General features: G+C 46.7%; 1 protein-coding gene across 7 annotated transcripts; it reads left to right on the top strand.

Annotated features, from left to right (window-relative positions):
• The first annotated feature begins 760 nt into the window (after positions 1–760).
• TTPAL (alpha tocopherol transfer protein like) lies at positions 761–22369 on the top strand. 7 transcript variants are annotated; one of them, XM_055090945.1, is made up of 6 exons: positions 765–856; positions 5827–6059; positions 6486–6945; positions 10014–10207; positions 11362–11472; positions 13604–22369. In XM_055090945.1, exons 3-6 carry the CDS (start codon positions 6501–6503, stop codon positions 13880–13882), a joined length of 1029 nt encoding a protein of 342 aa, XP_054946920.1. In that variant the 5' UTR covers positions 765–856; positions 5827–6059; positions 6486–6500; the 3' UTR covers positions 13883–22369. The 7 variants fall into 7 exon arrangements, with proteins under 7 accessions (XP_023984319.1, XP_054946920.1, XP_007123073.1 ...); XM_055090944.1 differs by lacking the exon at positions 765–856 and adding an exon at positions 4131–4147; XM_024128551.3 differs by lacking the exon at positions 5827–6059 and having other exon boundaries at positions 761–856.
• The last annotated feature ends 379 nt before the right edge of the window (positions 22370–22748 follow it).

The raw sequence follows: 22748 nt of genomic DNA, 5'->3' as shown, positions 1-22748 counted from the left end.
GTATTACTCTGCTTGAAAGAGGGGCCTCAAGATTGTCTCAAAGTTGTAGCTGCACAAAATATATGGGTGGGGCGGGGCGAGGCGGGGAGGGGGTTGTGCTGGGGATTTTAATGGACTGGAGGCGGGCGCTAGTAAAGGCTTTTTTAAACTACCACTTTCTGAAAAGGACTTCATGAACACCAAAGCAGGAAACAATTATTGAATCAATATTCCAGAGCAAGAATCATGTTACAGATGTGGAAACTGAGGCCCAAGGAGGAATGGGGACTTGCTCAAAGTCACTTGGCTAAAGACAGACAGACAGACGTCCCCTGAATTGGAATCTTACACTTTGGAGCAGCCAGTCCTGGTGGCAGCTCTGGTGGGGAGAATCCTGGAATGCTAATCCCAAGATCTAGGTTTGAAACTCTGTACTTCATTGATTGCGTTTCCCTTTCATAAAATAGTAGGATTCCATGTGAGGATTTAATGAGATGATGGATGTAAAACACCAGGTACATAGTTAACATGTTCTCGGAAAACGGCGGTTTCTTCCCTTCCTTCTCTGGGCCTCAGCTTCCTCATCTATACCAGCTCAACCTGGTCGTGCTCCCTGTGCCTCCCAGCCACCCTCTTCCCAGGCTCAGGTCCCACCGCGCCGTCCTGGCCGCCAGGTGGGGACCGAAGGCCGGCACTTCGAGGAGATGTCGCACATGCGCACTCGCGGGCGGTGCCCCGCCTTCCTACGCTCTGCGTACGTCACTTCCGGCGCGAGCGGCCGGGCCGGCCGGGTGGGGAGTGCGGGTCGGTACTGTGCGCGCTGCCGGACGAGGCTCCCGCCGCCGATTGACCCGCGCTCCGCCCCGTAGCCGGGCCGGTGAGTGCCCGCGAGCCGGTGTGCCCCGGGGGCCAGGGAGAGGGACCCTTGAGAGGGAGGGACGACCGGAAGTGGGGCATCCGAGTAGAGAGAGACCCCAGGAAATGGGGACACCTGGGGAAGGGGCGACAGCCGGAAGTGGGGGCCTCGGAAGGCTGTTGACGGGAAGTGGGGTCTCGGGGGCTTCAGAAACGGTGATTCCTGACCTCTTCTTGGGGTAGGACGGGAAGGAAGGTGATGCTCGAAAAATGATAGGCTCCAGGTGGGGGAGATTCCCGGCTTGACCCTAACTAATGGTGTTTGCACCCATCTGTATGCCCACCCATCAATTCATTTACCAGACTGTGACTGGGTCCTGCTCTGTGCTCGATACTGCCAAGGCCCTGGAGATTAAACAGGAAGCTCTAGGTGCAGCGTAGAGCCCAGTGTGGGGCTAGATACATCCTTGCTCTGCCTCACTAGGTGTGTACCCTTGGGCCCTTAACCTCACATCATCCGCTAGTATTTACAGAGTACCATCATGGGCTAGGCACTGGGGATAGCAGTGAACGCGGCAGGCAAGTTGTCTGCCCCTATGGAATTTACATTCTAGTGGGCAGTTTCCCCCTTTGTAAAATAGGAACAGTATTAGTGCTGTCACCAAATATTGTGAAGATTAAACAAGAGATGGATGTAAAGTGCTTATCACAGTACTTGATACATGGTAAAATGCTCAAGTACATATTATCTCTTTTCATCATTCCACTATGAGTTAAATTTCATAAGGCAAAGAATTATATTGTTCGTTGTTGTGTGCCCGGCACCTGTAAGCACAGTGCCTGCCACGGGTGATCAGTAATTCTTTGATAAATGAATGGATGGGTAAAACTGGCTTGGAGGAGTTTCAGGTAAACACACAAGACACTGGCCTGCATTTTCTGAAAGAGAAGGAGGAACCCAATGCTGTGGAAAACGGGAGAGTCACCCTGGGGGAGTCAAGGAAGGCTTCATAGAGGAGGTGACATTGAAGCTGGGCCTGGAAGGTGATGAGTTGTCTGGTTGAGAACAAATGAGGCAAGGAAATTCCAGGCAGAGGAATCAGAAATGCATGAGGTGTTCCAAGAATGGTGGGTCATTAGTTTGCTTTGGCTGACATTTAATGTGCATTGAGAGGGGGAAAGGTGGGAGACAGGCTGGAGAGGGACTTTGAGGCTAAGCCTGTAGTCCGTGGATGCTACAGTCTGTCTTCTGGCTAATTACTCGATTGGGATTACAGGCATCTGTTGGTGACTGCCAGGAAAACAGAGCCCAGGGTGGGTCCTGTGAATCGTGATTGTTGATTTATTCCTCACTCAGCATACCTCCACCAAGCAGATTAAACTCATTCAACAAATATTTATGGAGCACGGACTATGTGTCTGACACCCTGTTAAGTGCTGGGTGGGTTTAAGGTGATGAACAAGACAGATGTGGATGTTGTGCACAAATTGCCTACAGTTGAAACAGTGAGAGAAGCGCTATGCAGAAGAGCTCCTGCAGGGGTGAGGGGAGCTCCTAACCTGGCCCGGAGTCAGAGAAGGCTTCCCGCTTTAAGCACCATCATCCCTCACCTGGATTATTGCAGTAGCCTCTGAATGGTCTGTTTGCCTCTGTTCTCATCCTCTTACAGTCCATTCTCAAGATAGCCCAGTGATCTTTTTTGAAATCTAAATCCGATCATGTCAGTCTACTCAAAACCCTCCTTGGCTCCCACTGAAGTCAGAGTAACTACACTCTTACTGGCCTACAAAGCCCAGTACCAACTGGGTCCCCAGTTCCTCTCTAAATTCATCTGCCAATATTCTCCACCTTGCGCATTTGGCTCTTGCCATACTGGCCTCCTCCCTGTTCTTTGAAAAAGCCAGGCATGGTCCTGCCTCAGGCTTTACACTTTTTCTTCCCCCAGAATGGCTTGCTCCCTCATCGTCATCTTGTCACACATGTCACTTGGGTGAGGACTTCCCTGATCACCCTGATCACCCTTCCCTGATCACCCTACTTAAAATTGCAAGTCCTATCCCCAGGTACATGCAACCCCCTTGCCTCTTTTATTTCTCTCCATAGCACTTATTATCTTCTAGTAGTTGCCCCCAGTGCCTGGACGAGGGCCTGGTACCTACCAAGTGCTCAATATTTGTTGAATAAATGAAGTAGCATCTAATGGGGACCGAAGGGTGAATTGGTATTGGTCAGAAGCACTGGAGGATGAGCATGCTAGTCAGAGGAAACAGGATGTGCAGAGGATAAGAAAACCACCTTTGGGAGGAAGTGAAAGAAGCTGGGTGAGGCTGGAGGTTAGAACACAAGAAACAGAGTGTGCAGACCTAAGATTTAGAGGGGGTGACCCGGTCACTGTGGCTGCCGTTGCCTGGGGGGAGACCTGCTATGTGCAGAGACCCCAAGATGGTTTCTGCCTTCCTTGTTGAGTTCTGAGTGGGGGACCAGTGACAGCCCATGGACAAGAGCTTGGGCTTTGGAACTGGCCAGCCCTGCTGCAACCTTATTCCTGAAATACCTAAGGCAGCTGTGTTATTTTGTTTTGTTTGTTTTGGTTTTTCCTTTAATAGGTGTTTTAGTTCAGATCTTCCAAGAAGCAGACACTAGGATGAGATTAGACATGCAGGAAATTTAATGGCAGCAACACATAAAAGGGAGGGGAACTGGAGAAATCAGGGAGAGCTTCCGATAGCGATTTGAGGCCAGTCCCTCTGCAGGAGGTTTGGGCAGGAAGTCTTGGACTGCACTGTGGTTCCACAGAAGATTCAGCCAGGCTGATAGGGAGTCCTTGAGGTAAAGTTGCCTGTTCAAGGAGTCCTATGTTTCACTCAGTCATTGGCCAGGGACAGTCTGTGGAAAGTGTGCGTCCACTGGATGGTGGATCCGGAGGGACAGCAGCGGGGGACACCCATCAGTTATGCTCCATCCCGACACGGCAAAAAATTTAACAGTACAGTAAAGAGTCTCTCTCTCTCTCTCTCTCCTTAAATGTCCAGTGTCTAGTTCTGTTCCCTAGAGGGAACCATGGTTAACAGTTTTCTTGTGCTTCCTTCCAGAAATTTTAGGTGCATTCGCAAGTATATATGCTTATATTTTTAAAATGTAAATGCAAGTCTTTTTTTTTTAATTGGGGTATAGTTACTTTACAATGTTGTGTTAGTTTCTGCTGTACAGTGAAGTGAATCAGCTATATGTATACATATATCCCCTCTTTTTTGGATTTCCTTCCCATTTAGGTCACCACAGAGCACTGAGTAGAGTTCCCTGTGCTATACAGTAGGTTCTCATTAGTTATCTGTTTTATGCATATTAGTATGTATATGTCAATCCCAATATTCCAATTCATCCCACCCCCCCTTTCCCCCCTTGGTGTCCATATGTTTGTTCTCTATGTCTGTGTCTCTATTTCTGCCTTGCAAACAGGTTCGTCTGTGCCATTTTTCTAGATTCCACATATATGCATTAATAAACGATACTTGTTTTTCTCTTTCTGAGTTCTCTCTGTATGACAATCTCTAGGTCCATCCACGTCTCTACAAATGACCCAGTTTCGTTCCTTTTTATGGCTGAGTAATATTCCATTGTATATATTTACCACATCTCCTTTATCCATTCATTTGTTGATGGGCATTTAGGTTGCTTCCATGACCTGGCTGTTGTAAGTAATGCTGCAATGAACATTGGGGTGCAGGTGTCTTTTTGAGTTATGGTTTTCTCAGGGCATGTACCCAACAGTGGGATTGCTGGGTCATATGGTAATTCTATTTTTAGGTTTTTTAAGGAACCTCCATACTGTTCTCTATAGTGGCTGTATCAGTTTACATTCCCACCAACAGTGCAAGAGGGTTCCCTTTTCTCCACACCCTCTCCAGCATTTATTGTTTTTTTGTAGATTTTTTGATGATGGCCATTCTGACTGGTGTGAGGTGATACCTCATTGTAGTTCTGATTTGCATTTCTCTAATAATTAGTGATGTTGAGCATCTTCCCATGTGCCTCTTTGCCATCTGTATGTCATCTTTGGAGAAATGTCTATTTAGGTCTTCTGCCCATTTTTTGATTGGGTTGTTTGTTCTTTTGATACTGAGCTGCATGAGCTGTTTGTATATTTTGGAGATTAATCCCTTGTCCATTGCTTCATTTGCAAATACTTTCTCCCATTCTGAGGGTTGTCTTTTCGTCTTGTTTATGGTTTCCTTTAAATGCAGGTCTTTTTTTCACACTTTTCTGCAACTGCTTTCTTTTTCCTTAACGTGTCAATTCATAAAGATCTGCCTAATTCCTTTTCACGACTGAATAGTATTCCACTCATATGGTAATATTATCTAACCAGGCTCCAACTGGGTGATGTAGGTAGTGTTTCCAGTCTTTTGCCATCATAATTAATACTTGTAACGATCATCCTGGTGTGCATATTTTGCACACACATACAAGTACGTGTCCTAGAAATGGAATGCTGGGCCAAAGGGTATGTGTTGTTTTTTGTTTTTTTTTTAACTGAAGTATAGTTGATTTACAATGTTTCAGGTTTACAGCAAAGTGATTCAGTTATACATATATATCCTTTTTCAGATTCTTTTCCATTAACAGGGTATTATAAGATACCGAATATAGTTCCCTGTGTAGGTCCTTGTTGTTTATCTATATTATAAACAGTAGTGTGTATCTGTTAATCCCAAATTCCTAATTTATCCCTCCTCCTCTTCCCCCTTTGGTAACCATAAGTTTGCTTTCTGTCTGTGAGTCTATTTCTGTTTTGTAAATAAGTTCATCTGTATCACTTTTTTAGATTCCACGTACAAGTGATATCATATGATACTTGTAAGGGTATGTGGTTTGAAATCTTTATAGATATTGACAAACTACCCTAAAGAGGCTATGTCAATTTATTGTCCCACCAAGAGCAAGCATATCAGAGTACCTGTTTTGCATTTTTGCTAATCTGAATTTCAAAGGTGTTTTAGGGGCTTCCCTGGTGGCGCAGTGGTTGAGAATCCGCCTGCCGATGCAGGGGACACGGGTTCGTGCCCCGGTCCGGGAAGATCCCACATGCCGCGGAGCGGCTGGGCCCGTGAGCCATGGCCGCTGAGCCTGCGCGTCCGGAGCCCGTGCTCCGCAACGGGAGAGGCCACAACAGTGAGAGGCCCGCGTACCGCACACACACACACACAAATTGACTTGAATAAAGGTAATTAAAAAAAAAAAAAAAAAGGTGTTTTAGTTTGCATTTCCTCCCACCAACAGCAAGCATATCAGAGTACCTGTTTTGCATTTTTGCTAATCTGAATTTCAAAGGTGTTTTAGTTTGCATTTCTTTAATTACAAGTAGTGTTGAGCACCGGTTCATACCTCTGTGAGCAAGGCCAGTGTGTGTGATGAGGGGTGTGTGCATCCTGCTCTAGCTGCCTGGGTGCCTCTGCAGAGATTCTTCCTTCATGCCGTCTGGGGTTGGGCTTGGGCACGTGGTTCAGATACTCCTCCAGTCAAGAACCACTGCTCCGAGGTTCTCGGCTTGACAAAAACCGTCTCTGCCGCCCTCCCTCGTGCTGCTCTCTGATTTGGAATGAGCGGTGCTGTGCTTTCTCCACATCACGCAGGGCTTCTGTTTTTGCAGGGATCCTGGGAACTAATGTCAGAAGAAAGTGACTCTCTGAGAACCAGCCCTTCCGCGGCCTCACTTTCAGAAAGTGAGCTGCCGCCGCCCCCTGCGCCCGCCGGCTATGTGTGCTCGCTGACCGAGGACCTGGTGGCCAAAGCCAGGGAGGAACTGCAGGAGAAGCCAGAATGGAGGCTCCGCGATGTCCAGGCCCTGCGGGACATGGTGCGCAAGGAGTGCCCGAACCTGAGCACCTCCCTCGAGGACGCCTTCCTGCTGCGCTTCCTCCGAGCCCGCAAGTTTGACTACGACCGGGCCCTCCAGCTCCTGATCAACTACCACAGCTGCCGGAGAAGCTGGCCCGAAGTCTTCCACAACCTGCGGCCCTCGGCCTTGAAAGAGGCCCTGGCTTCCGGATTCCTCACTGTACTGCCCCACACCGACCCCAGGGGCTGCCACATCCTCTGCCTCCGTCCAGGTACCACCCTCACCGTCTCTGGGGGCGGGGCGTGGGTACAGCTTGGGATGCGTCTGCTTAGCACCCTCTCTCTCTTTCTTATTCCCTTTTGTCCCCTTCTTGCCTTAGTCAGGGCTCTTATATATATATATATATATATATGTATATAAACACATACGTATATATATTTATTTATTTGGTTGCACCAGGTCTTGGTTGCGGTGCGGGCTCCTTAGTTGTGGCATGCAAACTCTTATTTGCGTCATGCATGTGGGATCTAGTTCCCTGACCAGGGATCGATCCCAGGCCCCCTGCATTGGGAGCATGGAGTCTTATCCACTCAGCCACCAGGGAAGTCCCAGTCAAGGCTCTTTTGATCGCAAGAGAACAAAACCCTGCTCTACCGGCTTAAGACAAAAGGGAGGATTTAGTCTAAGGAGATGGAAGCACAGCACCAGAGATCTGAAGGAACACGGCTCTTGCCGGGCCCAGGAGCCAAGACCCAGAATCCAATTCATTCCCCCATCAGGAACTAAGCCCCCCATTCTCCCTGTCTGTGCTTCTGACTGTCTGTCAGTCCGTGTGTCTCTCTGGACCGCATCTCTGCTGCCCTTTGCACATCTTCTTCACACTTCTGTCCATGGACGGCTTCTGCTCCCTCGGTACACCCCGCAGCTCCCAGGTTTACCTGGCCACCCAACTAAGTTCTTTCGATGCAAATTCCAGATTTCTAGGGTCGGGAATCTGGTGGGCTGAGAAAGCAACCCTGGTCATCGCGTACAAGCGGGGCTGCCAGGACACCCCCCCTCAGCTCCCACCCTTTCACTCCTTAGTGAGCACGTGAGATACAGATATCAGTGAAAGGGTCTGGGCTGGGCAGATGCCTGGAAAGGTATCTGCCTACCACGTGCCTCCTCTGTCCTCTCCCCCCTCCCTCTGCTTTGAAGTATTCACTTTAGATTCACTCTTAGATCTCAGCACTGCATGATGGCAGTCGGGACACCTGACATTTCTTTGGCACAGTAGTTTTCAATGGAGGCACCTCCCCCCTCCCCAAAGCATTTAGAAATGCGTGGGAACATTTTTTTGGTTGACACAACGAGGGGTCCTAGAACTCAAGCCTTCTGATTCTTCATCCTCTTCTCTTCCCTGACACCAAATGCATTATAAACTCAGGAGAGTTCTCCACTCTGCCCCCAACCTCAACATTTTCCATCAGAGCAGAACTGAAAAACAAAATGTGAAAGTAAGATTGCTGTGTTCTTCTTCCCAACCACGCTGGGAAAATGAGAACCTGCTGCCTGCCCTTTCTGCTCATGCGTACAAGCGCCTCTTGAAGCTAATGGGGAGTGGAAGCGGCAGGGCACCTCTCTCTGCCTGCAGGCCCCACGTTACCATTTCCTTTAGCCATTTACCAAACCCTCTTGGTAGACTAAACCACATTCTCTTGAGCCTTTACTGTGTACCAGGCACAGTGTTAACTGCTTTACCTGCTGTTTTAGGTGCTTTTCCAAAATGAGGGCCGTTCATTTTAAAATAAGCAATGCGGTGGAGATGTCAGGGCACCAAGGAACCTAGAAACCAGTCAGCGAGTTTCTGCCCCTCCTCTGTGCTCACCTCATACGAATATTACAAAACAGTCGGATATTACCACACTGGTTTCACCCCTTTGCTTGTGTGGTTTGAACTCTTTGCTCGTGTGATGGATTTTTTTCCCCATATGTCTGCAGCAGATCTGGATCCCTCCCCACTGACTCAACATTTTAGCAGGAGGCAGATACAGATTTTGTTCTGAACTAGGTATTGGCTTTGCCTTTTTACAAGCTCTTTTGAGACATATGTGATTGAAAAGGATGATAGCCAGTTGTGTAGAAGCACGTTCAATTGGCAGCAACATCAAACAACAAGCTGGCATAATTTTTGGACAAGGGTTTTTTCATAGGAATTTTGCACATATCACAAATCCCACTGGTGGCAGTCCTGTGGAGTTTTTTTCTTCTTTTAATATTTATTTATTTATTTTTTTTTTTATTTGGTTGCATTGGGTCTTAGTTGTGTCATGTGAACTCTTAGTTGTGGCATGCATGTGGGATCTAGTTCCCTGACAAAGGATCGAACCCGGGCCCCCTGCATTGGGAGCGCAGAGTCTTAACCACTGCGCCCCCAGGGAAGTCCCCCTGTGGAGTTTCACCTTTGTAAGAAAGAGACACCGAGATGTTAGTGGGATTTTCTTGAGAATAGTGGTTAACACTCAAAAGTCATCATTTTCATCTTTTCCCCAAAGAGAGAAAGACTCCTCGATCATATGGGGAACATTAAAGGAGCATCCAGCCTGGAAAGGGGGATTTGCTCAGACTACAGCATTGGAAGGCTGTAGTCTCCACCTCTGCTGTCCTCAGTCTGGGCTTCATTCTCAGACCAGCTCTTGCCTCATGGGGTCCCCGAGTCTCAGGCTCCCAGCCTCACCACTACAAGAAAGAAGAGAGATCTTCTCTTTCCAAAGGGCCAAGGTCCCAGAATTGAGTCCCCATGGTTTTGCTTGACCTGGCTTGGATCACATGCTTGTGGCCAGGAGGTTATAATACCCGTATTGGCCAAGCCCACCTCTGGACCCAGGAGTGAAGTCCGTTTACCCAAACTGTATGGCTAGCATGGGAAGGGGTAATTCCCCAAGGAAAATCAGGGTGGTCTCATGAAGATAAGGGGACTTGTGATGGCAGAAGGTACAGATGTCCATGAAGCCAGTGTTGTTATCCTATTCTATGTACAGCATAATATGTAGGCCCATGGTGAGAAGGTAACTTGCGCAAGGTCACACAACTAGTAAGATTCAAACCCCCGCATGTGTCTGACTTCAGAACTCACTATTTCATCTTCACCACTCAATTGCATTTCCATTTCAGAATGTGCTGCTATGTTTGGAGTTAAGAAACATCAGCTACCACTTAGAGATCTAAATAGTCATGCCAGTAGAATTCTGTCTTTTCCATTTTTAAACAATAGTTTTAGGAAGGAGATAAATCATAGCCTGTCTGATTACTTGTTTGTGTTCATTTCTGTAACATACTGTCCATCTCTTATGACCTTAGACAGATGGATCCCGAGCAACTATCCAATTACCGAAAACATCCGAGCCATATACCTGACATTAGAAAAACTCATTCAGTCTGAAGAAACCCAGGTGAATGGAATTGTAATTCTTGCAGACTACAAAGGAGTGAGCTTATCAAAGGCATCTCATTTTGGCCCTTTTATAGCCAAAAAGGTGATTGGCATCCTTCAGGTATGGCCCCTGTGTGTCGTGTGCCTGTCCTGTGGCTGTTTGGTTTCCCCAGGGCCCCGTCCACTTACCTCTAATTCCACCTGATACACAAACCCCCACCTCCTCTCCACAGTCAGAACAATAGAAAAGCATTATGGGAAGAAACGTAAAAGGCCAATTCACCACTCATTCTCATCAGGGTCTCCAGTAGTTTCTGGGCAAGATCAGCTTTAGGGCAAGAGTCCAAAACACAGAGAAATGCTTTCTGCTTTTTTTTTTGGTCCAGAAGGCAGAGAAATTCTCAAAACAAACGAAACTGAGAAGGTTTCTGCCGAAGTGATGGAACCTCTCCTCCTTTCTGTGGGACCTGGGCATTGGGAGCCCTGTTGGGCTGTTTTGGTCAGATGCTTTCACACCTCATGTTCTGTGTTTCAGAACTCAAATCTCTGGGAACCATAAAGTTCCTTACACACCAGTAGTGTGTGAAATGGTTTGCACATGCAAAGCACTTTTTTTAAATTTGAAGTATAGTTGATTTACAATATTATGTTAGTTTAAGGTGTGCAGCGTAATGATTCAGTATTTTTGTAGATTATACTCCATTAAAGGTTATTACAAAATAATGGCTGTAATTCCCTGTGCTGGGCAGTATATCATCGTTGCTGCAAAGCACACTTACAGTCTTTATAACCCATTCATTCCTTCAAGGAATCCTCTGAGAGAGACACGGCAATAATTATCTTTCCCTGTTGAAAGGAAACCGAGACCTTCAGGATGTAGCCTGGCCCGTGCCTCCCAGCTCTGGCAGGTTGGAACTTTGTTCTGACCCAGCCCGTGGGGTGCTGTCTCCCATGAGCTCTGGAGGTTCAGCGACACCACGATTCTCCTCAGTGGTGTGTTTGAGCCACTGCTGCACACCAGGCTGATTATTTAAGCATTTAAATGTCACCTCTGGTCATTATCAGAAATGTGAATCCTGGCTTTGAGACAATACTTTGGTTTTCCTTAGCTTCCACTCTTCCTTGCAGATTCAGGTGTAAGGATAATGCATTTGGATCAGTGGTTTTCTAGTCCTGTCTGATGATCTGGGGGACAAAAAAAAGTTCCCAGGCTGTGGTAATGGACAGTATCCAGATGCTCCACAGGTTCTAACACCCCCTTCCCTTTCCCCACAGGATGGTTTCCCCATTCGGATAAAAGCAGTCCATGTAGTGAACGAGCCTCGAATATTTAAAGGCATTTTTGCCATCATAAAACCGTTTCTGAAGGAGAAAATAGCAAACAGAGTAAGTGATGATCCTATCGACTTCAGATACTTCAATTTTTTTTTAATGCTGCCTTTTTTGTGACATCTGTAAATTTATTGTGATGACAGTAAACTTAGCGTATTATTCTTGCCCTGGGACTACTAATTTGGAAAGTGCAAGGTTACAGATAAAATAAATGAACACTCCTTTCTGTGAGGGGGAGATGAAATTAATGAGAATATAATATTTGCCAGTGGCGAGAGCAGAACCAGGATTGTTATCGTAGGAACGTCCCCGCTCTGTGATCATTTAGACTTTTTTTAATATCCTGGCCTGGGCATTGTGAACCAACATTGTGTTTTATGTGTAAGAGGACAAGGCAAAGGGTAGTCACTGGGCAGGTAGTTAAAAAGAGTCATGGCAATTTCTTTTTTTTTTTTTTAAATAAATTCATTTATTTATTTTTGGCTGCGTTGGGTCTTCGTTGCTGTGCGCGGGCTCCTCGCTGTGGTGGCTTCTCATTGCGGAGCACGGGCTTCAGTAGTTGTGGCACGCGGGCTCAGTAGTTGTGGCACACGGGCTTAGTTGCTCTGCGGCATGTGGGATCTTACCGGATCAGGGCTCGAACCCACGTCCCCTGCATTGGCAGGCGGATTTTTAACCGCTGCACCACTAGGGAAGCCCGGCAATTTCTTACTACAACTCTTTGGGCTTTAAAAATGCTCTTTAAGCCTTTCCACTTACCTAGTTTGTGGTCTTGTTTGTAGTTTGTGGAGTAATTCAAGGTTTATGAGATCTGTGAGTTTTTAGTTTAATTCTTATTTAAGAAAGGATAGATGTCACTTTCAAAGACAGTCTTCCTCTCTGACCCTGAAGAGCCACTTCTCTTTTAACTTTTCCCAGGATCACAATTGAAATGTGGTGGGTGGTATTTTTCTCCTTCTTTCCTAGGCCTGGGAACATGGTTCTGGTCACTCAAATATTCTTGAATTTTGTTCTCTTTTTCAAAGAGGAAACATCTAGAGAATCTCAAGTGTGTAAGCGAGGAAACTTAAAATCCAGATCCAGATTCCCAGGCCCTTTCCCTGAAGATTTTAACTCATCAGTTCGGGGGTGGAGCCCAGGAATCTATGCTTTTAGAATCTCCTTAGGTGATTCTGATACATGGTTAGATTTGAGAACCTCTGATTTAGTGGCCTCCCTACCTGGGTTTGAACCCATGTTGGTTCCTGGAGCTCCCGTTTGGAACCTGCTTTTACCAAAGCAGCCTTTGGAAGAGGTCTTTTACATCTGTGAAATGACCTTACTGGTGGCCCACAATCTTGTTCACTTGGTCCTTCGTATGTTCATTCATTCACTCAGAAATATTTTTTGATCAACTACTCTGTGCAAGTATGTTCTCGATGAACAAAACAGACCAAAATCTCTGCCCCCAAAATCCCTCTCATTCTAGAAAGAGACACAGACAATGGATTACATATGCTATCTAGGATAAGGATGTGCTAAGTGCTATGGAGAAAAATAAAGCAGAGAACGGGGACAGCGGGTGCTGGAAGCGGGGAAGGGGTTGTAGTATTCAATGGGGTAGTTAGAAGTGGTGTCACTGAGAAGCTGGCGTTTGAGCAAAGACTTGAAAGCAATGAGGGAGTGAACCTTACAGTGATCTGGGGGACCCTGAGATGGGAGTGGCCTGGGGGAGCAGCAGGGCAAGTGGTAGGAGTGGGAGGCAGAGGGGTAACAGGGGCCAGGTCATGTAGGCCATCGTAGGGAGTCCGGCTTTTAGTCTGCGTGACGTGGGAGCACGGGAAGCTTGTACCTATTAGAGGAGTGACTTGATCCGACGCATGTTGAAAAGCGCTTAGATTGTGGTGGGACAAGGGTGTGAGCACAGAGACGAGTGAGGAAGTTGTTGTAGAAATCCAGGTAAGAAGGGATGGTACCATTAGGGTGGCAGGGAAGGGCTAGAATTCCGGATGCATTTCCTTATACTCCTTACCAGCCAACAGGACATGTATAAAGAAAAGAGGATTAAGGATCCTCAAGCTTTTCGAGGAACTAGGTAAAGTTGGCATCAACTGTTCCTTTATTCATTCAACAGATATTTGTTTGAGCACCTCCTGATTTACTGATTAACCTAAGGACATGTGTGCTTTCCTTTCATCCTCTGTAGTTTTTCCTTCATGGGTCTGACCTGAACTCTCTCCATTCAAACCTTCCAAGAAACATTCTCCCCAAGGAGTACGGGGGCACGGCCGGAGAGCTGGACATCACCGCCTGGAACGCGGCGCTGCTGGCCTCGGAGGAGGACTTTGTGAGGGAGTTCTGCCAACCTGGCCCTCCCTGCGACAGCATCCTGGGCCAGGCCTTGCCGCCCGAGGGGCTGAGCTCAGAGGCGCCGTGTGATGACTCCATGTGGGCTGTGAAATCACAGCTGTACTCCTGCTACTAGCCAGTCCCCTGTGAATGTCACCATCTTTAAAACCTTTTCTTCTTTCTTTGGAGAGGTCCAAGGAGAATTTGAGGTGCCATGGATTGTCTTGCTCCTTGTAACGGAACTGCAGCGTGGAGGAAAAGCCTGTAGGGCTCTGAGGTACGCCGCGGGGTGAGGCTTTGGTTACTTGAATGACTCCTATGGAAGACATGGAGAAAGCTCTCCCAGCGACTCCAAACGTTTGGAATCCCAGTGTGCAGCCCTTCATCTGAAGCCGTATCTGGTTTTGACACAGCTCAAAGCAAGAAAAATTGGGACCAAAGTCACTTCGATGCCACGTTCTAAGAGGAAACAACCTGATTGGCCAGTCAGCACACACCTATGAAACAGTTTGACCGAGGCTGCAAAGTGGCCACACGTGAGACAATGGGAGTTTGTGTTCTTCACATGAACCCTAACTGCAGACCTCTGTGCTCATCAAGAAACTTTAAGTGTTAGTCCATCACTGGGTCTGGAAAGCACCTTCACTGAATCATGCAAGCACCCAGACAGAAGCAGCACCTCCTGATCAAATTCGGGAGCCAGGGACCTCACGTACCTCTGGGATTCATGGGTTGAATCTTGCAATAGAAACTTAAAGTTTTCCCAGACCCATAAAGCCTTAGGCCTGGTTCTCAATGGAATCATACATGATCCTAGATGTACATGATTTTACTCAACCTAAAAGACTGGATGCCAGGCCTGTGTAGCTAAAAGAATTCTGGGGGCTTCCCTGGTGGCACAGTGGTTAAGAATCCGCCTGCCAATGCAGGGGACACGGGTTCGAGCCCTGGTCTGGGAAGATCCTACATGCCGTGGAGCAACTAAGCCCGTGCGCCACAACTACTGAGCCCGCGCTCAAGAGCCCGCGAGCCACAACTACTGAGCCCGTGTGCCACAACTACTGAAGCGCATGCGCCTAGAGCCCGTGCTCTGCAACAAGAGAAGCCACCACGATGAGAAGCCCGTGCACTGCAATGAAGAGTAGCCCCCCAGGGCTTCCCTGGTGGCGCGGTGGTTGAGAGTCCGCCTGCCGATGCAGGGGACGCGGGTTCGTGCCCCGGTCCGGAAAGATCCCACATGCCGCGGAGCGGCTGGGCCCGTGAGCCATGGCCGCTGAGCCTGCGCGTCCGGAGCCTGTGCTCCGCAACGGGAGAGGCCACAAGAGTGAGAGGCCCGCGTACCACAAAAAAAAAAAACAAACACAGAAGAGTAGCCCCTGCTCACCGCAACTAGAGAAAGCCCACGCACAGCAACAAAGGCCCAACGCAGCCAAAAATAAATAAATAAATAAATTTATTTTAAAAAAGAAAAGAATTCTGGCCTAAGAATTAAGAGACCTGGGCCTCAGCTTTCTCATCTGTAAAATGAGGCTGAATGAAGTGATCCTGAGGGCCCTTTTGGCTACTACCGAGGTTCTGGGATTTGGTTTAGTGATTGATTGAATGTTAAACGTCGGTTTTCTGCCTAGAAAGAGGACTCTCTAGATACCAGTGGTTGCATCCTGTTTTTCGTAGTACGCCTGGGCCTTTCCAAGAGGGATGCGTCATTTTTTGGCCCTGCCTTTAAAGAAACAGTGGACTGGGCAATCCCCGTTTTCTTTTCATGGTGAGGGTCAGACTTGGAAAGGATGGCCGTTGTGAGGGCAGGTGAGATGCCCAGAATCTTGGATGAATTCCTTCCATTCCTGAGACTCGGGGGTATATTTTAAACCTGGCAATGGTGAATGTTTAACTTCCTTGGGATTCTTAGATTTTGGCTTCCGGAAATGAACGCAAAGGCAGATTATTCTGGGACCTCCACCCTCACCCCTGCCACCCCAGCCCACTTAAGTTTCTCTCTCTCGTGTTCGGCCAGACTGAATGTTAGTTCTGCATTTCAGCACTTTAGACCCTTTTCTGTCAAGAATTTAGCCTTAGCCCACGCATCAAAATAAGTGGTTCATCTGACGGCTTTTGACCTATTTCCCTTCATACTCATTCCATGCAAATGGTGGTGTTAAAAAGTGACAAGTGGGACTTCCCCTTCCCTGGCAGTCCAGTGGTTAAGACTCCGCGCTTCCAGTGCAGGAGGCGCTGGTTTGATCCCTGGTCGGGGACCTAAGATCCCATATGCTGCGTGGTGTGACCAAAAAAAAAACAGTGACAAGTACCACGCGTTGTGTGTGTACCTTCTCCGTGCATTTGTTAGAGCAGCAGGCAAGATGGATGGCTCAGTTAGGATTAGAACAGCCCTCTGAAATTCAAAGGCCAGTCAGGTGTTAATAAGCTGTTCATCTCTCTAGCACTTTTAAAAATGCCTGGAGAAGTTGTTGGTGGAAATGACTTACCTCCTTAGTGCCAATTCTGGGGAGAATTCTTTTCACTATAGATGCTAACCCTGGATGTTATAGGGACCTGGCTGAGCGGGAAATGTCAAAATGCATACCCCTGGCTGCCTCTAGTCCCATCTGACAATGATAGTGTGACCAGCATTGCTGGAAAGGTCTAAATAGGACAAGTGGGATGGCTATAGTAGAGGGTTCAGAACTCAACTGCCTGGATGGGAGAGTTGGTTAGAGGCTTTCTTAGGTCCCAAAGAGGACAGAGTGATTAAAAAACAAAACAAAAAGGTTAGACACGAATCGTTCAAGTTTCCAAGGTTTAAACTGTGCATTGCATTGCTGGCCAATTGCCTTTGTCTACATGTCTTAACGTAGGGATGACCAAGCTCACCTAGAGAAATTTCTCAAAGACCAGGAAGGATGTTGCCCTTTTCCCAGGCCTTCCCAGTTGGATCAAGGAGCTGTTTCATTCAGCTTCTGAAAGGAGTCAGAGCCAAGGGTTATCTACCTTCTGGAGCTGCTGTATTTTATGTTGGCTCCAGAGAGATCAAATGGTTTTGGCACCTCAGGGGTTTGAACCAAGCTGTGAAACCAGGACCTCCCTGGGTGGAGAACATGGCGGTCTCCGCATGGCTTCACCAGGCGTCTGTGTGAAGCTGCCCCAGGCAGGGCAGGGGAATGACCACAGGAGCACGCTGGGGGCTTCACTCAGCAGTGAGGGCACAGTGATGGAGCAAGTAGTTGAACACCTGGAGAACTGCGAGTGTTTTCCTTCAGGGAAAAGTTCTGATCCGTTTCACAAACACCTGAAAATGAACTTTTCCTGCAATTCCAGGTAGCATGGCGTAGGTAAGGGAAAGGAATAGTAAACCAGGAGACCAGAGTTCCAGCTTTACTTTGCCGCGTGGCCTCAGATCAGCCACCAAACATCCCTGAATCGTCATACGATAAAGGGGGTCTACACTCGGAGCTCTGAACCCTCTGTTCCTGGCATAAGAGGCTTTGTTCTTTTTTTCCCTGCATCTGGGTGATTCTTTAGGAAATTTAGGTCTGAATGAACTGACACCTAAAGCTTCCAAATGAATCTGTAAGCTTGAGAAATTTGGGGGAGGGCGTGTTCTTCCTCTCTTCTACACAGAATTCTGGAAAATTGTGCCTCTTCCTGGAATCCTGTTCTACCTTCACGGCCAGAGGCTGGAAGAAATCTACAGAAATAGCCGTAAGTGCAACCCTGGCTTCCCCTCTTGAGTTTCTTATTTGCTCTTGGCAAAGGTGGCTTCAGCTCCCTAGTACTTCATCCCGCTTTCACAAGGAGCCACCTGTCCTTAGAGGTTTACAAACACTTCAGTTCGCAAGATACTACATTTTTGCCAGAAATAGAGTCAGGGTAATAAGAGAGATTTTCCCGGAATTCCTATGAGATATTGAGCCGTTCAGAATTTTTCCTGGGTGGGCAGCTGCTTTAAATGCCATCCGATTCTCAGATCAGTCACGGATTGCTTTTTCAATTGGGTAGCACCGCATTTTAAGGTGTTCCTTTGAAACCTCTCCTTTCATTTAGGAAGTAAAATGTTCGCTAAGGTAATGATGTACGTATGGCTGTCCCATGGCATGAGAGGTGTGGAGATAGCAAACGGAAACATATCGATTGTTCAGGAAAGATGTCAGTTCTGGTCATCCTTTTCAGTATTGGGATCTGTGAATTTTGTTAATCTCAAGTAAATTCCCTTCTGCTCTCCTGACTCAGAAATGGTTTGCTTGAAATACAAGTATTAAACAACATCAGAGTCAAATATTCTTCCTTTATAGAGCTTGCTCCATGGGAAGGCCCAGGGTGATTTGTGGATGGAGATGCTAGTGACCTTTTTCCTCTTTGCCAATTAGCTGCTTTTCCTTTCATTTCACAGGGCGCCATGTTTTAGTTGGGCAGTTAAGTAGCTGCCATTGGGATTCTTGTGGATATGCCTCGGCCTCTTGGTATATCAGGTGGGAACCTGTTACAAGTGAAATACTTGAAAATTCTCTGGGGCCAAGAGCCTCTGACACCACTCTGAAGGGGTGAGAGGTGGACCAATTTTGTGACCAGATTGGGGCACCATTTCGGCCACTGGTCGCATTCCTCGCTTCAAACTGAAATTCAGTTTGGCTTCAAGTATAGGGACACATGGTGGTGGATACATCTACTTCAGTGTTTGTTTTGATCAAAAGTTTTATTTTTCTAGTGCATTTTCTAAGTCAAAATGGTGAAAACGTAATTTTAGTATGCATGACTGGGTCTTAAATAAAAATCTCTGTAAGGTTGAGTGTGTGTGGAGATCTTTTGTGACAATGGCAGTTTGGGTAAAGGTTCTGAGGGTTTATTATTCACGGGACACAGTGGCCTGGGCAGAGCCTCTTTCCTGGGGAGGCCGGCAGGGGCGCTGTGGCAGCACGTGCATTCTCTAGACCGTGGGCTGGCTGCCTCATGTGCAGTGAGAAGACACCAATGTGAAGAAAGGAGGTGGAGCTAGATGCCCACAGTGATAGATACGCAAACTTTTCCTTTCACAAGGCCCAGGTATGCTTCCCAGACTGGCCTTTAACCCTGACAGCTAATGATTCCTGAGTGTGGGCTGGGCATCCATCGTGTTAAGCGCTTCACATACAAAATCTCATTTAATCTTCAAGCACCCTTAATGAAATGTAGTATTGCCCCTGTGGGGAAAGTGAGGCACAGAAAAGTTAAGCTAGCTTGCCCAGGGACACACAGCTAGTTAAGTAGCGTTGGGATTCAAGGTCAGGCAGTCTGACTGCAGCTCACGATTTCCTCCTGATGGCTGGAGCCAGGCTGTGCAGTTAGTTAGCCCACAGACAGACCACGGAAAGAAGGGAGGTATTTTATAGTGAGAAAGTGTCAATGTGAAAACTGGCTTGTTTTCTGGCTTCTTTGAAAATATAAAGCAGAAGTCCTTAACCTCTGAGACCCAAGTTGTAACTGAACATTTTATTCTGGAAGCACCTGTAAGTAAACCCAAATTCCTTGAGGGGTGACTAGGGTGTGGCTTCACCATCTCTGGTCCCATGCTGCTTAGCTGTTTCTCTAAGCTAATGGCTTTTTCTCTGCCCCCTATTCATCTCCCCAGAGGAGAGAGAAGCTAGGTCCCCGTCCTTGTTGGGTCTGGTGTGTTGGTGATGGGTCAGTTGAGAAATACTCAGGATAGCCATACACTTACTGTTGGCTTTTGAGGAAGCCAACAGAAGTCCTTACACTGCAACATACCAGCTCTTCAGGTCAGCCTTCTCTAAGGAACTTAGTCTGTTTCTCACATCTGGAAAAATGGAGCTAATGGCTCCAATCCTTTTTACCTCACAACAGTGCTAGGTGCTTTACAAGCCACAGGAGTGATTTTCCATGTTATGAGCCAGCACTTCCGGTTTCTCTTGTAAAATACCTCTTAGTTCCCCAGCACCCACTGCTCACAGTACTGCTTCAGCACTTCTATATAATCAGTGGCCCCAAATGTTTCATGTTATTGCATTTAAAGCTGGTGGGTAATAGAATCCTTTAGGGCACTACTTTTCTGGAAAAACAATTTTTTTAACCAAATGTTCACTCTCTCATCTGATAAGGTGCCAGTACCTTGGGATACAGTGACCCAGGAAGACAGCAGTTATTGCCTTCAGGGAGCTACTAACTTTCCTTCATTAGTGATGCGTTTATAGAGAGCCAGCTGGCTCCCCTACATGTCTCTAGGCAGTCTCTAGTTTATCTTACATCCTTATGGGCCAAGGGAAATTGGGGTCTAACTGGAAAAAATCAAGCCCTGGGTTTGTTTCTCTGCTTTGCCTCTTACTAAGTACCTGTGGGCAAGACACTAACTTCTCTACACCTTGGTTTGATCTATAAAAGGGGGAGAACCATCACCACCTTACAGGGCTGTAGATAATGTCTGTTCATTGCTTGGTACATGTTGCTGTTTTGGGGTAGCTCTCATTCTTCTTCACCTGAGGCTACAGGCATCACGTGGCTTGAGTCATTCAGCAGTAATTAGGAGACCACCGAGTAGGCTGCCTGATTTGGGCTCCTAGGTAACAGGATGGATAGACAAACACACAAGTGTAAAGAGATGAACAGCAGCTCCCATTAATAAGCATAAGCCTGGCATCTGCCATCAATCCACAGAGATCACATGCATGACTCGTATTACTGAATACTCAGTTTAGCTTGACTGTGTAAAAAGAAAAATATAATCAAGCAGGGACTTGGAATGGACGAAAAAGCTCTCCTGGTTTAAATTAGGCCTCAGTCATGGTTTGGTCCAGAACATCAAAAAGCACCTGAAAACCAGGTCTATGGCCATTCTTTGGGAGTATCTTTGGTTGTCAAGAGGTTTATTTCCCATCCAACTGAGTACCTAGCAAGAGCAACCTAGACAGGGAACTCCAACAAGGGCCTATAAGCTTTCTCCCAGCTCTAAGCATGTAATTGGCAGCCATGGATGTTGCCTTTGATGAATTCCTAGAGCACACTGCTGACCTCAAAGCCAGGGACCCCAATCTGCAATAGTGGGGGACAGAGAGGCCTGTTCATGGTGATAAGACACCAGGTGACTCTTCTGGAAGGGGATAACACCATGAGGTCTGAGGATTCAATACTCCCTTGCTTTATAGTATAATCCTGGGCTTACCGAAAACACTGACATTTTTTATGCATGTGTATAATTCAGCACTCAACGTGTGTAATTCACTTGAGTCTTGAGTAAACTACTGGGTGTCCTAGCAACAGGCCAACTTTAACTTATTCTTAAGGTATAACCAAGCAAAGCAGGGACACCGCCCTCTCGTTTTTAAAGAGAATTTGTTATTTCAAATTAATATCAAAGTTATCATCATGAGAAAAAAATAAAACCTTTATTGGACTTTGTTACATTTACTTTACAGTTTAGTATTGCTTTTACCTTAAAGGACATAAGGTGGGGGATGGTACACGGTAATGTTCTGGAAGTTCAGGACCTTTAAAAGTCTTAATCTGGCTGGCCCTGCTTTAAGGAAAATGAGGTGATTGCTTTTCACTGGCAAAGTAAGGGGCTACACCTCCCCGAATGGCCCCCCAAATCCCTGGCAACTTTATCGCTGAACCACGGCATAAAGAACTGGTTTAAATGGTGGCGGTTCCAACACTTCATATCAAGCCCTGTTTCCTGACCCCTCACCTATAGCTCAACTGAGACTGTCCCCTCTATGTCCCATCTGTTTAATTCTGTAAGAACACCTCAAATCTAACCTCCGCCAGATTATGGCTGAATATCTCTCACCTTTGACTACTGTCCAGTCTCATATTAGCCCACACGGAGATTAGCAGCTACCACCAGATGGTGCTTAAAATGGGTTAAGCACTTAAAATGGGTTAAGCAAAGTAGTTTTATTCCCTGAACAATCTTTTGTACTAAGATAAACTTTCAAACAAAGGAAACACTGAGGCTCAGACAGCTTGTCATTTGCCCAAGGTCATAAAGCATAGTATATATTCAGTAAGTATTAACTGACCAGTCTGACTGATAGAAAATGACAAAGCTTGTTTGCAAACCTAAACAGTCTGACTCTTAGCCATCTTGAGGGACCACCTCCCATCTTTCTTCTAGCGCAAATTGTTCCTCCCCTTCCAGTTTTTCTCACCATATAAACGGAACCACCATACACTCAGGTGATTAAACCAGCATCACTCAGGAATCTACCTCTCCCCCATAGCTACTCAATTGCCGAGTTAAAATTTTTAATTACTCAGTAGCTCTCAGCTCTCAGTTTCTCTCCATCCTCACCTTGACTTCTTTGTTTCAAACCTTATTATATGGACTGCCCCTGGTCTCATGTCCCTAAAGCCATTCTCCATATATCAGCCACAGTGACTGAAGACGTCATTTGTCCACGTCACTCTGAATACGTGAATATGTTCCCTGCTGCCCTCGCATAAGGTCCAAACTCTTCAATGTGGTTTACAAAGCCCTTCGTGACCTAGTCCCTGCCCACTTCTCCCCTTTACAGCTTCACTGAACATGTTTTTTTTAAAATCTCCCTACCCTTAACATACCGTTTAGTCTACCCTTCAGCAATGCCATTCCACTTCCCCATTTCTCTTTTATTAGCTAACTCCTAACATTTCTTGGCTGAGACAACACTTTTTCCAAGAAGCCTACCATGACACCCCAACCTAGCACCTCTACTTTGAGTTCTCTGCAATTCCCAAATCACAGCACTAATCACAACACGTTGTACTACCTGTCAGCTCATTATACCCTCCTCGAAACTCTAAGTCCAAGATGGCAGAGCCACTGTCTATCCTGTTTAAAGGTGCATCCCAGAACCTGATGGGGCCTGGTACAGAACACTCAGTAAACCTTTCCTGAGTGAACGGTTCTATTCTGCCGCCCTGTGTGCTACCTCTCCCGAAGAAGTTTCCTGACAGTGCTGACCTTCTCTCTCATCTACCCAAGTGTCTTGTCCAGTAACGATATTTAGTACCATTTCCAAATGAGTTCAAGACTT

Source organism: Physeter macrocephalus, chromosome 14 (genome assembly GCF_002837175.3).
Source record: "Physeter macrocephalus isolate SW-GA chromosome 14, ASM283717v5, whole genome shotgun sequence".
Lineage (NCBI taxonomy): Eukaryota > Metazoa > Chordata > Mammalia > Artiodactyla > Physeteridae > Physeter > Physeter macrocephalus.
The sequence above is the reverse complement of the archived record's forward strand: the minus strand, read 5'-3'. Positions and strand labels throughout refer to the sequence as shown.

What these genes read in the sequence shown, in the direction of transcription:
- TTPAL (XM_007123009.4), top strand. Translation starts at nt 6,435, where the DNA reads ATGAGCGGTGCTGTGCTTTCTCCACATCACGCAGGGCTTCTGTTTTTG. An exon ending in CATCCTCTGCCTCCGTCCAG is followed by an intron (nt 6,946 to 10,013) that starts GTACCACCCTCA and finishes TTATGACCTTAG; the next exon opens with ACAGATGGATCCCGAGCAAC. An exon ending in AGGAGAAAATAGCAAACAGA is followed by an intron (nt 11,473 to 13,603) that starts GTAAGTGATGAT and finishes CATCCTCTGTAG; the next exon opens with TTTTTCCTTCATGGGTCTGA.